Source organism: Chenopodium album, chromosome 3 (assembly GCF_948465745.1).
Source record: "Chenopodium album chromosome 3, dcCheAlbu1.1, whole genome shotgun sequence".
NCBI classification, from domain to species: Eukaryota; Viridiplantae; Streptophyta; class Magnoliopsida; order Caryophyllales; family Amaranthaceae; genus Chenopodium; species Chenopodium album.
Genome location: NC_137836.1, coordinates 16,814,426 through 16,833,361, shown reverse-complemented (window position 1 = coordinate 16,833,361; position 18,936 = coordinate 16,814,426). Strand labels below are relative to the sequence as shown.

Below are 18,936 nucleotides of genomic sequence, written 5' to 3'. Positions count from 1 at the left end.
CTGAAATTAAATCTTCAAACTGACAGTAAAAAACAAATTCAATTACCATATCTAATTGTTGAATATTTTAACTAATTATTTTGGTTTTAAAAAAAACAATTAATTTAGAACATTAGTTAATATTACTCCCATTAATTGTTATCCAAATTTGAGTATTATTTGTGCGGTGTAAAAAATTAAAAAATTTAGCAATTAACGGAAGTACTGTAGTAAAAAGAAACAACCTAACTGATTCATATGGATAAAAGGATACGATAAGTGAAAACATGTCATTACAAGAATTAAACCCAATCTAATTAAAAATAATAATTTATAATTTAATATTGATTTATGATATCAATAATAATAGTACATCACCTTGGTCATGTCTTTTTCTTCTGCTTTGGTTTCATCAAAGCTGTAATTAGAGCTAATTAGCTGCTTGATCTCCTCTAAACCATAATTATCTAACAATGAAGTAGTGGTAGCACCAGCAGGAGTCGTATTTTGACCATTTTGCCCCCATAACACACCATTAGTAACACCGGCGGCAGCCGATGATGGTTTCTGCTCTTCCATCAATAACATCTTCGCCTGATCGTCGTCTTGATTATGATTAACAACATGATTAGAGTAAAAGCCCCCGTAGTTTTGTCGATTATCTTCGATTTTAACTTGATTATTATTAGTGATCTGAGTAATACTCCCACTCCCATCAGAACTACAACTAGCTGGTTGCTGTTGTTGACGAACAATAGTTTCATCATTACCAAATACGAGAAGGGTACTATTGTCTTTTACTACTTGATGATGTTGGTGATAATTTTGCATGAGAATTAGGGTATTGTTGTTGTTAACATTTGAACACCCTTCAGAGAAAGACATGGTGATAGGGTATGAAGACGATGAAGGCGGCGAAACGCCGTGTGATAGTAAGGAGGATGGAGATGAAAGTGAAGAAGGGTAGTGATGATTTTGAAGCATAGGATAAAAATTATTATTATTAGTAGTAAATTTTTTTTGATTAATAATGTTTAAATTAGGGGAATTAGTAATAATGTTTCCCATAAGTTTCTTCTTAAGCTTGGTATTCCAGTAATTCTTGATATCATTGTCTGTCCTTCCTGGTAATTGAGCTGCTATTATTGACCACCTACACCAATAATTAAACCAAGAAAATTATGACCAAACCATTAATTTAATATTTGATGCTCATTAATATATTTTTTTGACTAATTTATTTCTTCCATTATTATTATGGTTGTAATTATAATAATTATAATAAACCAGAAGAAATATAGGACAAAACATAATTGCTTTTGTGAAACTAAAGCAAACCTATGAATAAAAAATATGTACAAGTTTAGTTGATTATATTTGACATGCATGAAATCCACTAATCTAAGATTTTTATCTTTATGGTTTCCATAATCTGCTCTTTGTTTCCCCTTTTTTAGTTGATTTCATTTTTTAGTACACTCTCCATTTACAAAAGGTGGTTTAATAAATTAAAACTATTGAAAATTCAAGTAGCCGAAGCTCAAGAATAAGATGTTACATAGATCATATTATTTGATGATGAGGTATAATTAAAGGAATATCGAAAATTCAAGTACCCAAACTTATCAACTTCTATCAATAATCATCAAAAAAAATTATAAAAATAATTAAGAGTGAATATATAAAAAGTGGAGTACAAACCTGCTTCCAATACTAGCATACAAGCTGCAAATAATCCTATCTTCTTCATCAGAAAATTCACCATGTTTAATATTGGGTCTTAAATAATTAAGCCATCTTAATCTGCAGCTTTTCCCACACCTCTTTAAACCTAATCAAACCCACAAAATTTAATTATAACTCAATCATTATATTAATATTTAATAATCAAAATAATTGGATAATAATTACCAGCTTTTTGAGGTAGGGCAATCCAGTTACCACCGGTGCCAAATTTTTCAATATAATCTTTGAGTTTAGCATCTTCTTCAGGAGACCAAGGCCCTTTCTTCACATTTGCTTTGTCACAACATGGTGCTCTTCCCATTTTATTTTATTTTATTTTTTCTATCTCTTCTAATCTAATTATTAAAAAAAAAAAAAAAAATCTTGATTTTTTTTTTTTTTTTTTTTTTTTTGTTGGGAAGAGAGAAAAATTGTGAATGGAAGGTCTAAGTGGCTTTTGAAAAATATGGAAGACTTTGGAGCCTTTGGACAAAGTGGATATATTTGTATATATAGTAATTTATTTACAAAATGAAGAGAGAGAATGTAGAGAGAGAAAGAATAGAGAGAGTGAGGAGAAAAGAAGTCAGAGGGAGGCAAAGAAGGTCTTCTACTTCATACAAAAAATTCAATGATGAGTTTGTAAAAAGTCTTTTTTTTTTCAAGAGTAATGATTAGCTAAAGAGAAGAGAACTTTCCACATAATAATATAAATAAAATAAAATATTTTAATGAATTTATGTTTGTTGTGAATCTAACCATATCCATGCTGTCTAGCTAGAGTAATACAAAGTACACAAGAGCATAACAGTTAACTTATAGACTAGAGATAATTTTTTTTACTATGTACTTTGGCATGTTTCTCCTTTAATTTGCAAGAATCCTAAGTTGGTTGTGGTGTTAGTTTGGTGATAGTGAGCATAGATACAAATGTTAAGGGTTCCAACCTTAATCCAAGCAAGAGGTTAGAGATAATGACTTGATAAGGCCGAGCCAAGGTGTGCAAAGGGAAAGGGGAATAGAGCCAATAGGCTAGTATTATTGTATATATTTCCTCCGTTTTATATTAGATGACACATTTTATTTAGGCACGTTTGTCAAAACATACTTTCTAATGCAAATATCTTTGAATACATATTAGCAAAAATTAAAAATTTTAATATTCAAAAAATAGATGTTGAGACGACCCCGCATGACTATATTTTTTCTTAACATGAAATCACAAAACGAAGTCAAACAAGTTACTCTCTCCGTTTTTAAATACGTGCTCTATTTTTTTTTATTTGGAATACTTGTACAATATTTAATTCATTTATCATTTATAATTATCTCAACTAATGGATCCAATATAAATCATACTCCCTCCGTTTTTTTTATTTGCATCACTTGCAAGTGTGCGGAGTTTTAGGAGAATGATCAATTAATAATGTGAGTGGATGAATAATTTATTATGTTAAAAGTAATGTGGGGACCATGAAAGTAAAAGTATGTGAGAGAGTAGTGGGGGACCATGAGATAGAGAAATGATAAATTAATTTGAGTGGGGTTTAAAGTAAGAGAGAGAAATAATAAAATATAGTGTACAGTTACTATATAGAGAAGTGATGCAAATAAAATAAAAAACAAACGGAGGCAGTATTTTATTAATTTCATATTCTCTCTAAAAAAAACTATTTTTATTTTTTATAATGTTTTTTTTCCACCTACTCCACTACCTCCATATTTTATTACTTTCTCCATTTCTCCCAAAACTCCGGCATGGAGAAATAGGGCAATTATTTAAACACGGAAGGAGTATGTGAATAGTGTATAAAGTCAAACTGTATCATCTTATTCGGAACAAAGGGAGTATATGTTGACTTTAATTTTATGATTGCTAATCTACCCTTGCATGATTTAGATCATTAATATCTGGAAATATTTACATAAACATTAAATAATTAATCCTTCTAGTGCATTTACAAGTCTAACAAGATTTTACAAGTTGAAAATTCTAATAAGATTTTACAAAGTTGAAAATTCTTCCAGTGCGTTTACAAGAAACGATCAAAGAGGTGTGTATAAATAATGTCAATTTTAATAGAGAATAAACTTAAAATAAACATTATTGGATCAATCACAAATAAAGCCTATAGTAAGTGGCTAAGTGCAATGCTTGTAGCTAGGGCAAAATAGAAGGATTATCTAGGATAGCACGGCCTGGTTCACCTTATTTTTACTCATTATTTGAACTTATCTTATCTGGTCTGATGTAATCTGAATGTCAGATTTAACCGAACTTTGCCTCAAAAATATGATAATCTATACGGAAAAAATATATCAAGTGGGATCTTGTAGATTCTTAACAATATATATTTTATTAATATGTGATTTTCATAATTTTTTTTCATTACGATATTAAAGATATTTAGCAATAAAAAAACCTGCACATAAAACGATGATCTAATCTGAACTTATGTTGTATGATCTGATCTGAACTTATTTTTCTGATCTGAACTTATTTTTCTGAATTAAATAAAAATAAGGTGAACTAAACAAGGTTTTATTCAATCTATTCGTCTTATTCAATTCCTATTTTTACTCCCTTTGTTTTTTTAAGCGTCTCATGTTGTTATATGTAACTATAAAATAAATTATAGTCATGTGGTTACTTATTAAAAACGTCTCAATATATGGTTTTTGAATATTAACTTTTATAATTATATTTATACTTATTGATAATTAAAGATGTTATTGGTCAAATTTTACATTGATATAATTTAAGTAGTGTCCAATCAAAATGGGGCATACATAAAAACAGAGGGAACGAAGTATATTATTATGTTATAATTTATAACCATATTAAATCAAACCAGAATAAAGGGTTGTTTGTAAAGATAACAATAGTTCACACAAAACAAAAAAATAAATGGTCAATCCAAAGAAAAATAATTCAAAACAGACCAAACCATAAGATATCAAAATCTTACTCCGTAATAATATACATGAAATAAGATGAAGGAAGCATACCTTAATAATTAAGGTTACTAATGATGAGTATTACAAGTGTAACAAAGCAAAAATCTTCATTCAAGATTGAAGACAATCCTTACTTGGTGTGCTTTTGCTTTGTTATTAATAGAATAAAAAATATAAATATATAAAGCTTCATTTTCTTGTAGTTGTAAATGCTTTGATTATCTACTATTAAGTTAAGAATCTATCTAATTTATAACCTATACATGATGCAATGATGCATAGAGTTTTGTCTGATAAACTACAAGTAAAGTCAATTATATTGCATTATTGCAATGATTAATCACTAAATAATTATAGAATTCACATTTATACTGTCAGGCAGATATACTGTCAAAACTGGGGACTACCACTGTTCCAGGGAACAAGGCTCAGAGCGACCTAATCTAGATGACTGCGAGCAGGAGCTGGTAAAGATCATTTGGAGAATGGATATCCAGCCAAAATGAAAATTGTTCTTATGGAGGCTTGTCCATGATGGGATCGCAATAAAGCTCAATTTAGCTAACAGGGGCTTACAAATATAATTGATGCAATGTGTAGTTTCTGTGGGGTGGATTTGGAAGACATTCAACATCTTTTTAGGTTTTGCATTATGGCAAAGGAAGTCTGGGAGAATGGATCCCTGGCAATTTGCTCTGATTTTACTGGGTTCATTACTTTGCGAAGATAGATCCAACACTATATCCTGCTCTTTTATAGCAAGGATGGGTTAAAGGGAACAAGTTGTGAGTTGTTTATCGCAACCCTATGGGGGTTGTGGAAAACCAAGAACGCTAGAAGATTTAACGAGGCCACTAGGGCAGCAAGCTTGGTGAGGGAATTCATCACCAAGGCAATGGAGGACCATGAGACCTTCATCAAAAGTGATAGACATGAGGAAGTGAATGATGATAGCAGGGAAGGGCCAAACCTTCCTCCAGGGTTCAATCATGCACAACTGGGAAAGGATAAGTCTGGATTCGATAGGTTTATCGTAGAAGTGGATGGGTCATGGGATAAGAAGACAAAAGGACAGGAATTGGTTGGGCAGTTAAGGAAGGGGGCCAAGATTCGGGATGGAGTAGGGGCGGGAAACATGGGATATCCTCTTCATCCCTACATTGTGAGGCATGGGCTTGTCTGGAGGCAATGAAATGGGCAAAAGTGGAAGGGAAATAGGGAATCCTCATTCTTTCTGATTCGGTCTCGCTACTAAGCAACATCAAAGACAGGCTAGGTAAGGACGTCTTGATAACATGGATACTAAAGGAAATCTGGAAGGTGGGAGAATATTTTAACAGGTGTACGATCTTAAAGGCACAAAGAGATCAAGTACAAAGAGCAAACGACATGGTGAGGAGGTGTCGGCTTTCCCTCTTCGATTTTAGGTAATCTTTGGTGGTGTGTTAATTTGCTATTGTAAAAAAAAAAATTAAATAGAAAAAAAAAAAAATCACATTTATAATACCTTTGTATTCCATAACAAATGAGCTCTTATTTTTTTTTGGTGTTTAGAGAGCCACAAGGGCGGGGGTGAGAATCGATCCCAGAACCTCCTAGAATCGGGAGGGAAGCTAACAAATGAGCTCTTATGCATAACATAACATGAATTTCAATAAGAATTTATTAAAAAAAAATTAGTAGATGTACTTAACTTAGGGCCTGTTCTCATACGTTTATTTTCATTTCAATTCAATTCAACTCCTAATTTCCTTCTCTTATAAAATATTCATTTCAGTTCAATTCATTTCAGTTCAGCCCAGCTCAATTTAGTTCAATTCAGCTGAGTTCAGTCTATGAGAAAAGGCCCTTAGACTTGCATGTTTCTATATTTATAATTCCTATAATCTTGCATTGGGTTTCATTTACACAAACGAACGCAAAAGAGATCACCATTGGTATATACTAGACCCTAGTGTAGGTAGCCCAACCTACACTCCCTCTAAACGCAGCGTTTAGAGTTACTACCCACACCCCCTCCACTAACCCACAATAATTACCCACTCCCCACAATAACCGCAGTAACTGCATAACTAACTTCCCCTACCCCACATATATATATACATAAAAAAAATAAAAAAAAAATCAATTTCAAATCATTCTCTCTCTCTAAACACCATCTTCTTCATTTCTCTAGAGTTTCTCTCTCATCAAACCCAACGAATCGGAACAAATTTCAATTTAAATCACTGAAAAATTGCTTCAAAATACTCCAAAATTGCTTCAAATGTCTGATATTCGAGAAGAAATTAAACAATCACAACAAAAAGAGTAAGTAATTTCGTTAGTTTTGTTCATTTTTTGAGATTGTAGTGCAATTTTATGTGTGAAACCTTAATTTTGTTCATTTTGTTGCGATTGTAGTGCGATTTTGCAAAAAACCACTACAGAGAAGAACATGCAAGAAGAAACTGCAAAATCGGAGCAAAATGTATCTAAAGAGTAAGTAATTTTGTTCATTTTCTTTCGATGACAATTATAGTGCGATTTTATGTGTGAAACCTAATTTTTGTTCAATTTTTTGCAATTGTAGTATGATTTTGGAGAAGAATACTTCAGAGACGAGTAATTTGTTGAAAATTTCTGAAGAAATGTATGAACCCTAACTTTTGTAAAACCTAATTTGTTCATATTCTTGCGATGAAAATTATAGAGCGAATTTATTTGTAAAACCTAATTTTTGTTAAAATTTTTTGCGATTGTAGTAATTGTTCTAAGATTTTACTGAAAATAACTAAAACATTAACAATTTATTAAATAAAACAGAGACGATGATGATGATGTACCTCTTCAGTCAAGAGTCGACAAATTGAAAAAAAACCGCCAAAATGATCCAATTGTAGATCCTGAACTTTTAAAAGATATTGACAAGTCAATTGGTACGGATTTAACAATGTCTCCACTACCAAGGTAATTAGTCATTTACAGAAGATATTATGTTCATGTCTAATATGCTAGTTGTATTTGATAAACATTGGTTTTATCTTTGTTTAAAATGTTATTTGTATATGATCATATTTGATACTCATAATGTTCATTTATAGATATAGTTATGATCATATATTTATATTTGTTCATATGAGTATTTATTGAGATTTAAGAACAAAAGTACATTTCATTGAAACATCATTGTATATGATCATATTTGATACTCATAATGTTCATTTATAGATATAATTATGATCATATATGTATATTTGTTCATTTGAGTATTCATTGAGATTTAAATAACAAATGTACATTTCATTAAATCATCATGCACATATATAAATATGATAATAATCATTTCAGTGATATGCATTCAAACTAATGTCATGTAATTAATTTATAATGTAGTGATGTGCCATTTAGAGTGATACACTTGCTTCAATTTAGAGATAGGAAATCTGAACCATTAACTCTAAAGAAGGTTATAGAACAAAATGAATATGGTAATAGTTATGAAAGATACACTTTAAACAAGTAAGTTTATATGTATAAAATAATTGTTTTTACATTCAATTATTGTACATTGTATATATATACCAAACTTATTAGGTAATTCTTAAAATTGATTTCAGCAAGCAAAAACAAGTTCAGCCAGAAGAGCAGAGCAATCTAGACAGGAATACTCCTGAGAAAAAGGACAAAAATGAAATTGATCAAAGGTATAAATATATAATGTTCATTTCATTTTTGATAACTATCTATTTTGTGTACCATTTATTTCATTTTTATTTAAAGTATTTCTTAATATTGATTTCAGCAAGCAAGAAGAAGTTCAACCAAAAGTGCAAAGCAATCCAGTAAAGAATAGTCTTGGCCAAAAGTAAGAAAACTTAAATGTTCAATTTAGATAGACTATATGTTCATTTGAAAATCAGTACAAAAAAGTTTGCTCATGGCCAATAGTAATATAAGTTATATGTTCATTTTTTTTATTTACTAATCAAAATTGTAAATTCAAACATATTTTTAATGAAATATCAGAAAACCCAAAGATGATGCAAGAATAACAACATTAAAGGACAAGATGCAAGAAATACATTTAGACATAGAGAGAAACACAAAGTATGTTTAAATTTAAATAATTGAATTAATTTAATCAATTAATGAATATATTTCAAAGTTATATAACAGTATCATACATTTACAGGAAGTACAAAGAATCGACAATCAGAATTATGAGAAATCTCAAAAGAATGGAAAAGGCAAGCAAGGAAATCAGGAGAGGTAAATGATCATATTCATTGAATATTTTTGTTTAATAGTCATAAATATCAATTTTAACAATACTATTACTTTTGAAGGTGAAGCAAAAAAGAAAGAAAAAGGGACAGTAGAAGAGAAAACTGTGGAAAAAGGTAAAAATTTTAAAATGTACATTTTTATTACAAAAAATGTTCATATTGGGAAAAAGAAAACTCCAGCACCTACTCCAATCAGAAAAATGGCAGGTGCTCCTGCTGAATATCCTCCAGACCAAGGCAAAAAGGGTAAATGTTCAATCTTAATGTATAGAATGATCATTTATGATGGTATATCATTAATGTTCAATTTCAATATAAAGGTGGGAAAAAGAAAACTCCAGAAGAAGTGAAGAAAACTTCTAAGGTTGCTGGCAAAAGAAAAGCAGGTATATAATGATATATTATAAATGTTCAATTTCTATATATAGAATGATCATTTGAGAAAACAATTTTGTTCATTTTATCATTTGCTTACTGTACATTTTCAATACTTAAACAAAATTATATATTTAATTTTCAGATGTCAGTCCTGCCAAGAGAAATGTTGGAAAGAGAAAAAAAATACAAGAAGTACCATCAGATGAACCATCTCAAGATCCTACTGATGAAAGTTCTACTGACAGTGATGATGATAGTGAAGAGTCAGTTTATAGAGCAGAAGCAGAGCCTGTCAGTGAGGATGATTATGAGGTGGAGGAAGAGGAGGAAGAGGAAGAAGTAAAGCCAAGGAAGAAACAGGCAAAGAAAGGGAATTCAGTGAAGGCAAAGGTTGAAAAGGAGGAGCAAAAGATGGTACTGTATGATGAAGGAAAGATTGAAGGTAGGGGAAAAAAGAAAATGAAAACTGAAATGGTTCAAGCAATGGAAACTGATGAAGTTGAGGAAATTCAGGAAGATGAATTTGAGGAAGAGAAATCTTCAAAGAGAGGAGGACATGTGAAGTTCATTGCATGGATAAAAAAGATGACACCTACCCAAAAACAACAAGTTGTTGATATAGGGTTAGGATCACTTCTTGACATTAGTTTACCTCAACTTGATCAAAAGTTCTGTAATTGGTTATTGGGAAGTTTTGAAGAAAATAGCCAGTGTTTTGAACTACCAAAGAATGAAAAAATAGAAATTGAGGTAGAGGATGTTAGGGTAGTTTATGGCTTGCCTACAGGAGAAATTCCAATTGTTGAGCCAAAGTCTGATAAAATTAGTGAGGAGTATGCAGAATTTCTGAAGAAATGGAGAAAATCATGGTCAGGAAAAACTCCATCAGTGAGTCAGGTATGATCAGTTTTAAATGTTCATTTTAAATACATTAAATGATCAAAAGTATAAATGTTTAGTTCATTTTGTTTGCAGATTGTGAATGGATACATAAATGATAAATTCACCAACAACAGACCACCAAGTGAACATTTCATTACTAACTTTTTAGCAGTGGCTGTGAACTGCTTGATGAAATGTGTATCAAACAATCAATGCCATTTCAAATTTTTTTATTCTATGATGGACAAAGAAAACATAAAAAATTTGAACTGGTGTCAGTTTGTATATGACTCACTTATCAAATGTCATGTTGATTGGAGAAAGCAGCAAGGCAAGGGGTTCTACAAAGGCCCTCTTCAATTTCTGATGGTATATTCTTAGATACAAAATGTTCATTTAAATTTTAATAAATGCACTTTTTTTTTATTGTTTATGTTCTGTTCCATGTTTTCTTTTTTCTTGTAGTTGTTCTATTTTGATAGAGTTCAGAGGTTAGACAAAAGGCCTCCAAGAACAATTCCTATCATATCTGCATGGAATAGAGACATGGTTCTTGAGAGGTTGAAAATTGAATTAGAATTGGGATTTGGGAGAGGGAAAATTCTACCAAGGATTGCTGCAGAAGTTGAAGAAAGTCCTGAGGTTATAAAATGATCACTTTTGTTAACATAAATGTTCATTTGTATAATATGAAATGTTCAACTGCATAATTTTTAATATTCATTCATATAGGTTTTTATGGATGATTTTGTTTCCCTGGTAAAAACAACTTGTTCAAACCTGTCAAAGCTTTCTTCAAAATTGGTGAAGGCAAAGGATATCTTCCCTGGAAATGACTTGGTGAAAAAAGTTGATGAAGTTTTAGGAAAGGTGGCAGCTAGGGAACCATCAATTCTAAGCCAAGATGAAGAATTCTTTGGCAGTGAGGATTTCCTAAATGCACTTGCACAAGCTGAGAAGAATCTGATGCAAGGGTCTGAAAAGCAAACAACTAAGAAGCAAATGACTGGGAAGAAATTAACCAAAAAGGGAAAGGAAAAAGAACAAGAATATGACATCAGAAAAGCTTTCAGCTTGGGGTTGACTCCACCTTCTCCAGCCATTGGTAAATTCTAACTAAAAGAGACTATATATCCTAATTTTTATATGAAAAATTCTAAATTTGTGGTCTAAATTGTCCTAAACAGAAACAGGGCCCACCTCTTCAACACTTGGTGATATAATTGAACAACCAATAATTTCAACAAATGGTAATATGTTCATATATTTAATAATAATGTACATAAACTTAAGTGGAAATGTTCATTTCTAATTATTATGTGTAAATACTATTAACTTAGTGTATCTCCAAAATGATGATTTATAATACAGCTGGAGAAAAGGATGTGGGTAAAACTTCAGCAGCTTCAGAACAAAGAATTGAAGAATTTTCTAGAACTGGTATAATGTTCAATTAAAAAGTGTAAAATGTTCATTTACAAACAAGAAATATTCATTATTAATTGTACTTTTTTGTTAGATGCAGCAACTGGTTCAAAATTTGATGCTGACACTAGGTCAGATAATGAAGGATTGCCTAGAACAGGTATAATGTTCAATTATAAATACTCAAATGTTCATTTACAAAGAAATAATATTATATCTAATTAAATTTTTTTCTTAGATGCAGGATCTAGTTCAGTGGTTGATGCTGACCCTAGGTCAGATGGTGGTGAAAAAAGTGATGATCCAAAAAACACAGTTGGAGGTGGAAAACAAAACAAGGAAGATGTTTTTGAAAAAACAAAAAATGATGAAAAAGTGGAGGGGTAAAATCTTGAAGACATGTCTTACTATTAGGGTTATGTAATTAGTAAGGATAAAATATCTAGATGGAACAATTTAACTTATGTTACTATCGTGTTGTAACTTGAAACTGGAGTTTCTCAAACTATTGTATATGTGTACATTATTTTGTTGAATATGTAATATGAATGTGTGGTTTATGTTAAATCAATATCTTTCATTTTATGAATTAAAAATGATTCAGGGTGTTACATAAGAAGCTTATATTTTATTAATATGTACTGACATTGTTTGAATTTTCAGTGAAAACAAGAAGATTGTTGCTTCATCCTCAAAAGTCACAAAAAGGTACATTATTTATATTAAGTAAATGTTCAAAAATAATAATGAACATTTTCATATACCTAAATGTACATTTGTGTTATGTAATATGACCAGGAATGATGATAAGAAAAAGTCAATTGCAGAAAAGAAGAAAAAAACTGAAAAAGGAAAAGGTTGAAAGGTATAATTTCAAATTTATTTATATACACTCAAATGTTCATTTATGTTCCTCATAATTTTCTTAATTTAACAATATTTTATATTGAACAACAAGACCAAAACGCGAAAAGCAAACAATTCCTCCTGCTTTTCGATCTCCTTACTTGGTCAAGTACAAGGATATGTTTAAAGATGAGAAATCCATGAACCAAATTGCAGTAGACTTTGCTCTTGGTGGAAAAGATGAAAGGTAATTACTTACACTAATTAAACTTAAGGTTTAATATCTTTTATAAAAATATGTTCACATTCATATTATTAAATGTTCATAATGCAGTGCACTCTTATACTATGATGGCTTGAATCTCATCAATAGAAATGAAATGAAAACTCTTGGAGATGATGTTGAAGTGACAAATTGTGTCATAGATGGATGGGCAAGGTTTCTTAATCATAAAAAGCCGAGAAACAAGATTTATTTCTCAACAGTGCTTTATGTTAGTCTTTCTTCTTTTTTTATATTATTGATTCTATTTTCCTATGATAAATAATTGCTAAAAATTCATTTAACTTCTATATGTTTGTTTCTATTTCAACAGCACATTATGTGCACAAATAGAGTTTGTCGAGAAGGATCATCAATGAAGACAAGAATTAATGCCTTCATAGAAAGAATTGACAATGAACTGAAGTAGAATAAAATTGACAGCATTGTTGGATATAAACAGGTATTAATTCTTGTTTAATACAAATGTTCAATTACATTCAATATATTGTCCAATAACATTATATAATTTGTTCAGGTCTTCTTCCCAGTATCAACTTCTCAACATTTTTTTCTGTTGTGCGTCAATCATATAGAAGACAAAATTCATATAATTGACAATAGAAAACTACCAAAACATGTATCAGTCCAAGCAAAATATGAAGAACAACCAAAAATGATGGTGAGATAATATGTTCATTTATATTTGGCTACATGATCAATTATATTTTATTAATTGTTCATGTCTTCATCACAATACAAACTTCTAAACAATTTTTACTCTTTTTTCTATCAGTTAAAAGGATTGGCAGAGTACATGAAACACCTTGGATATGAAGATGCAAAAATAATTGAAGACTACACAGTTGTTTTGGAAAAGATGAAATGGCGTAGCAACAATGACTATACAAACTGTGGAGTTTACATTATGAAGCATATGGAAACCTTCACTGCTGATCCTAATGAGAGCTGGATTTGTGATTTAAAACCAAACAATGTAAGAGTTATAAATGATCAATTATTTCAGATATAATGTTCATTTATGAAACAGTAAAGATTGTTTAATTAAAATTTGACAATTCATTTTGTTCAACAGGTGGAACAAATTAGAAAGCTAAGGCTCCAATACACAGCAGAACTGATGTTATTTGAAGAAAACACTGAATCAAGAGCAAATAGAAGGAAAGCTAGAAAATTTGCAACTTTGTAGTTTCAAATGTTCATTTCTTATATATGACTATTTTTTTATTTTTTTAAGAAATAGACTTATGGATTTTATTTTAATATTATTGTAATTGATATTTCATTTTAATCTTTGAATGAAAGTTTTTTATATTTTATTTTAATATTATTGTAATTGATATTTCATTTTAATCTTTGAATGAAAGTTTTTTATAAGTTTTATAAATTGGATGTTGGTTCTTACTTTTGTTCATATACAAATGACTAAATAATCATTGATAAATGTAGAATTTTAAAACATATAAAATTCTAATGACTAAATAATCATTGATAAATGTATAATTTTAAAAACATATAAAATTCTAATATAAAGTTCAAATATACTAAAAATAGTACTATATAAAATATAATATTTATGTCTTTTACATAATAGATCGAAAATTCAAAATTACAAAATAGTAATTAAATCAACATTACAAAAAAGTCTAATGTTTATAAAGTTCTGGAATACTAACTATTTATCTTTATTAGCCAAACGTTTAGCTACACTTGTATCAAAAAAGGCTAACAACCTATCATACTTAGAAGAAATCTTTTTAGAACCTAATTGAACATTTCTTGATTGAAGAATTGGAACACGAGCACCTTGATCATTTCTTTGAACTGTGGGAGGAGTAACTTGAACATTCTGAACACGAAATCCTTGATCATTTATTTGAACCGTAGGAGAAATAACTTGAACATTTGTTGATTGAACATTCCTGGAGTTGGATATGATCATTTCTGGATGGGTGTTTGAACAATTCTGAGTTTGATTTTGAACATTCCTGGGAACAGTAGGTTGAATAACAACAGGAGATTTTGTTGACGCACTAGTATGAATTGGAACTCTTGGATTATTTTGAGAGTAAGTTTTAACACCAGAAGCACCTTTATTTGCACCAACATTAGAACGAGCTTGAACAGCAGAAACACCTTCAAGATTTAAATCCTTCGCCTTTAAAAAAAATTAAATTGATCATTAATAAACCAGTATATGATCAGTTACAAACACTTATACAAACAAATATGGAAAAAAAAAACCTTAGCAATAGATGAAATATCAACATCAATAGATATGCTGGATGAAAGAGAGCTTTCACCAGTAGCCTACAAAAAACCAAAAAAAATATAAAAAATAAAAAATTAAATAAAAAAAATTATAATATAGATCATAAATGCCAAAAAATAAAATAAATTTATAATCAATAACAAACAAACATACCTGATCAAAATCATTGGAAATACTATGATCTGATTCCTTAGAACTAGAAGGAATTTCTTCTACAACAGCTGATTTTAAGCCAACCTATATTTTTAAATTATAAAAATCAATATTAATAAAATATAAATAAAATGTTTTTTTTGGCACATTTGAATTTACCTGAGCCCGTTTATTGCTCAAAACAATCAATTCAATGGGATCACTAATAGAATTAGCATAAGTAACAGCACAACCATTCTCATCAAGTTCCTATTTAAAAAAAATATATATAAATGATCATTTACGAAAACTGAAATGATCAATTTGAAAATATGAAATGATCATATACCTGTACAACTGCTTGCCCTATACCCCTTTTGTAAGGAGTGTACAGAGACTTTTTCCTCTTGAAATTACCCTTTGCCTTGTTACACTGCTTCTCCAAGGTACTCTTAGGCCTTACATTCCTCTCACCTTTAGGCCTAGATTTTGGAGGATTCTTGATCTCAAGATCAACAATTTCAACCTCTTTAACAGATTCACTAAAGTCAATTACACCTGATACACTCTCAACCTTTTCTTTTAACAGATTGAAATAACACTCAATCTCTGCCCTTGCATTCAAAGAATTCTGACAACTTGTTATCAACTTAACAAACATTCTGATTGTTTGTGACCTCCAAACACTAGTAGCCACAACATTTGTCCTCAAAGTAGGTTCTTCAATACCATGACTACACATGGCAGCCTTTGTCCATCGTTTCATTATATACTCTTGTGGAATATTACGCACACAATGCAAATGATATACTCGAAGAGAATGAGAACAAAGTAAACCAGTCTCACTAAAGTACATGCATGTGCAACAAATTGCATGTGTTTCCTTATTAAAAACAACTTCATGCTTAATTATATCCTTCCCAGGCCTCCAAAGAAGATACGAATATTCTGGAAAACGCAAACCATTATCAAGATGATCATAAGCTGTCCCCCTAATGAACTCCTCTTCAAAAAGCACATAAGCTTGAATAGTGTACAATGATCTTGCATGAACTAACATACCAATATTAGCAAAAGCTAGGTGCCTATTACCCCTCAGAGTATTGTAATCTCTTGCACCTTCCTTACTTCTCCACTCAGAAATGACATCAAGAAAAACATGATAAAAATCACATAAACCTTGAGTCTTATTAAGACGTTGTGAAACTGACTTATTAGTAGTTTCACTACGTTGAGAAGACAATATACCACCAGACCAATACTTCTTAGAATAAGCAGGACACCACATTTCCTTTATTTTATACAAATCACATAACCAATCATCATTTTCACATTTGTATTTATCACACATCCTGTATAACAGAAATGATCATATATTAATTGAAAAATGAACAAAATATAAATTAAAATATGTACATTTGTATAAAGAATAATGATCATAAACAATATGGACACTAATAATATTATGATAACATACATAACAAAGTAAATTGTATGATCATATGTAAAACACTAAATGTTCATATATATATCACATAATAATCAAATATATCACATAATAAAAATAAAAAATAAATACAAAAAACAATAATTTACCTTTTCCAGAAATATTCAAATTCAGCAGGAGTTTCACAATACTTCAAAAGATATCCAAACAAATCTGTAAAGCCTTCCAAAGCTCTCAATGCTCCAATGTGTTTCTTAGAATTTTGTTCAAGATGCCATACACATAAACGATGATGAACAGTTGAAGGAAAAATGTTTCTTATACCCGCTGCAATCGCTTGGGCTTGATCAGTCATAATTGTAATGGGACTTTTCCTCCCCATTGAGTGCAAAAATGTATCAAACAACCAATCAAAAGACTCGGTGCGCTCATTAAGAATAAAACCCATACCAAACATGACATTGTTACCATGATGGTTCATCCCAACAAATGGAGCACATATCATTCCATATTTATTAGTTCTATAAGTTGTATCAAAAACCAACAAATCTCCAAAGTAATGATAATCTCTCATCATCCTACCATCACGCCAAAAAAAACTAACTAAAGCACCACTATCATCTTGTTCAAAATCATAATAAAAATCTGCCTCATCCACATGTCTCTTGGCAAAATATTTAATCAATTGGTTACTATCACATCCTTCAATTTGGGCAGCTTTTTCAGATGACAATGCATTATAAGCATCAGAAGAAGTAAAACAAAGATTAGGAGATCCCCCAACCTCCTTCTTTAGAACCCTCAAAGAATCAGTAACTTTGACTCCACTCAATTTCATTGTTGAAATGAAAAGAAGCTGCTCTTTATTCACATCTCTTTGAGACCTTATCAAATGCCTTTTTTCAGGAGGAATCATAGCATGATTATGAACCATTTCATGTCTTGTACATGTATAGACCCCTAAATGATCAATATGAAACTGCACAAAAGCTAAACAACCAGTTCGATGATCCAACTTCTCATAAATCCTTTTATTCTTACACTTATTATCTTTGAATCCCTCATTACAACAAACAAATCTTTTCATCAAAAAAGAATCATCTCTTCTTCTCTTACTCTTCCCAATTCGAATTCCAAAACCTTTCCTAAAAGCATATTCATTATACGCTTCGAAAGCTTCATCTTCAGATTTAAATTCTTTATCCTTTAATTCAGACTGTTCTGCTTCTAAATACATAATATCATCATTTTTTTCCACTGCACAATATACAATTATAAATGATCATAAAGAGTTTCATGAATGAACAATAAAAAATAAGTAAAATGTTCAATATCAAAACAGCACATGATCAATAGCAAAAAGAATTTCAGCACATAATATTTTGAACAATATTTTCATTATTTACCACTACACATAATATCGATATAAAAATGTAAAATTAAATGATCAAAAAAGACTTTAAGACTGAACATAAACACATTAGTAAGTATGAATAAGAAAACATAAACGATTAATTGAAAGTATAATCTACAAAATATACAACAAAAACACACAATTCTAAAACACAGAGAAAACAACAAATGAAGCAACAAATGAAGCAACAAAATGTTCATACAAAGTATAACAATCCAAAAACGTTCATCATAATATAATCAAAGTAGTAAATTCAAAAATCGATAGTGAAAAATAATACATCAATTAAGTTCAAATTAACAGAGCATTATAACAGAACAAATTAGAGATAATTAAAAATTGCAAAATTATGATCACAATTACTCACATTGTTGCACAAACGAATCAACCAAACGAACTCCAGAAGGAAACACACGCTCGCAATCACGATCAAAATCAACGCAATCTCCAGATGCAGAATTCGCCATTGATGATCGGTAACAATTAACGAGTTCGTTCAAAAAATCAAATGAAGAAGATGAATTAACGAGAGAAAAATGTAGATAAAAAATGGAGGTTGATCAATTGAAGAGAGAGAAAAAGGGTTTAAAAGCATATATATACATAGCTTGAATAATAAGAAACAAAGAAAAAAGGAAAAAAGAAAAAAGAGAAAAGAGAAAAAAAAAAAAAAAGGAAAGAATCGCAAAAGGAAAAAAGCTGCACATGAGAACTCAGTACCAGCTACAAAACGACGTAGCATAGGGGGGGTGTAGGGAACACACCCTACACTAGAGTGTAGGGTAAAATTTTCACCATTAGAGATGTGGAACATATTTTTTCCATATTTCTTTTTTATTAATGTTAAGTAAACGATAAGTATCGTCTCATTTTCCTTGCCAATTATTGCTGCGGCCAAGAAATTACGTATAGTGTATAATCATGCAT

The 18,936-nt window shown here is 30.2% G+C and overlaps 2 protein-coding genes and 2 long non-coding RNA genes across 4 annotated transcripts; 2 read left to right on the top strand and 2 right to left on the bottom strand.

The window, feature by feature from the left end:
• Positions 1-210: 210 nt before the first annotated feature.
• LOC145612203 (uncharacterized) lies at positions 211-2,273 on the bottom strand. Its single transcript, XM_081667586.1, has 3 exons — positions 1,891-2,273; positions 1,681-1,810; positions 211-1,132 (listed from the first exon to the last, which is right to left on the bottom strand). Exons 1-3 carry the CDS (start codon positions 2,024-2,026, stop codon positions 337-339), a joined length of 1,062 nt encoding a protein of 353 aa, XP_081523712.1. The 5' UTR covers positions 2,027-2,273; the 3' UTR covers positions 211-336.
• Positions 2,274-11,199: 8,926 nt separating this feature from the next.
• Positions 11,200-12,324, top strand: LOC145612197 (uncharacterized). The gene is made up of 5 exons (XR_014106552.1): positions 11,200-11,295; positions 11,384-11,440; positions 11,562-11,630; positions 11,716-11,775; positions 12,279-12,324. It is a non-coding gene; the product is annotated as an uncharacterized LOC145612197 (long non-coding RNA).
• Positions 12,325-13,110: 786 nt separating this feature from the next.
• Positions 13,111-13,541, top strand: LOC145612190 (uncharacterized). Its single transcript, XR_014106550.1, has 3 exons — positions 13,111-13,186; positions 13,262-13,405; positions 13,520-13,541. It is a non-coding gene; the product is annotated as an uncharacterized LOC145612190 (long non-coding RNA).
• Positions 13,542-14,682: 1,141 nt separating this feature from the next.
• On the bottom strand, positions 14,683-18,476 carry LOC145624893 (protein FAR1-RELATED SEQUENCE 5-like). Its single transcript, XM_081677979.1, has 8 exons — positions 18,377-18,476; positions 16,745-17,852; positions 15,498-16,500; positions 15,329-15,418; positions 15,170-15,253; positions 14,989-15,054; positions 14,836-14,902; positions 14,683-14,732 (listed from the first exon to the last, which is right to left on the bottom strand). Exons 1-8 carry the CDS (start codon positions 18,474-18,476, stop codon positions 14,683-14,685), a joined length of 2,568 nt encoding a protein of 855 aa, XP_081534105.1.
• Between the last annotated feature and the right edge of the window lie 460 nt (positions 18,477-18,936).

Coding starts and splice junctions, on each gene's coding strand:
- LOC145612203 (XM_081667586.1), bottom strand. CDS start 2,026: ATGGGAAGAGCACCATGTTGTGACAAAGCAAATGTGAAGAAAGGGCCT. Junction 1,811..1,890: donor TGCCCTACCTCAAAAAGCTG/GTAATTATTATC, acceptor GGGTTTGATTAG/GTTTAAAGAGGTGTGGGAAA. Junction 1,133..1,680: donor TATGCTAGTATTGGAAGCAG/GTTTGTACTCCA, acceptor TTATTGGTGTAG/GTGGTCAATAATAGCAGCTC.
- LOC145624893 (XM_081677979.1), bottom strand. CDS start 18,476: ATGGCGAATTCTGCATCTGGAGATTGCGTTGATTTTGATCGTGATTGC. Junction 16,501..16,744: donor TTTGAATATTTCTGGAAAAG/GTAAATTATTGT, acceptor TCTGTTATACAG/GATGTGTGATAAATACAAAT. Junction 15,055..15,169: donor TTTCCAATGATTTTGATCAG/GTATGTTTGTTT, acceptor GGTTTTTTGTAG/GCTACTGGTGAAAGCTCTCT.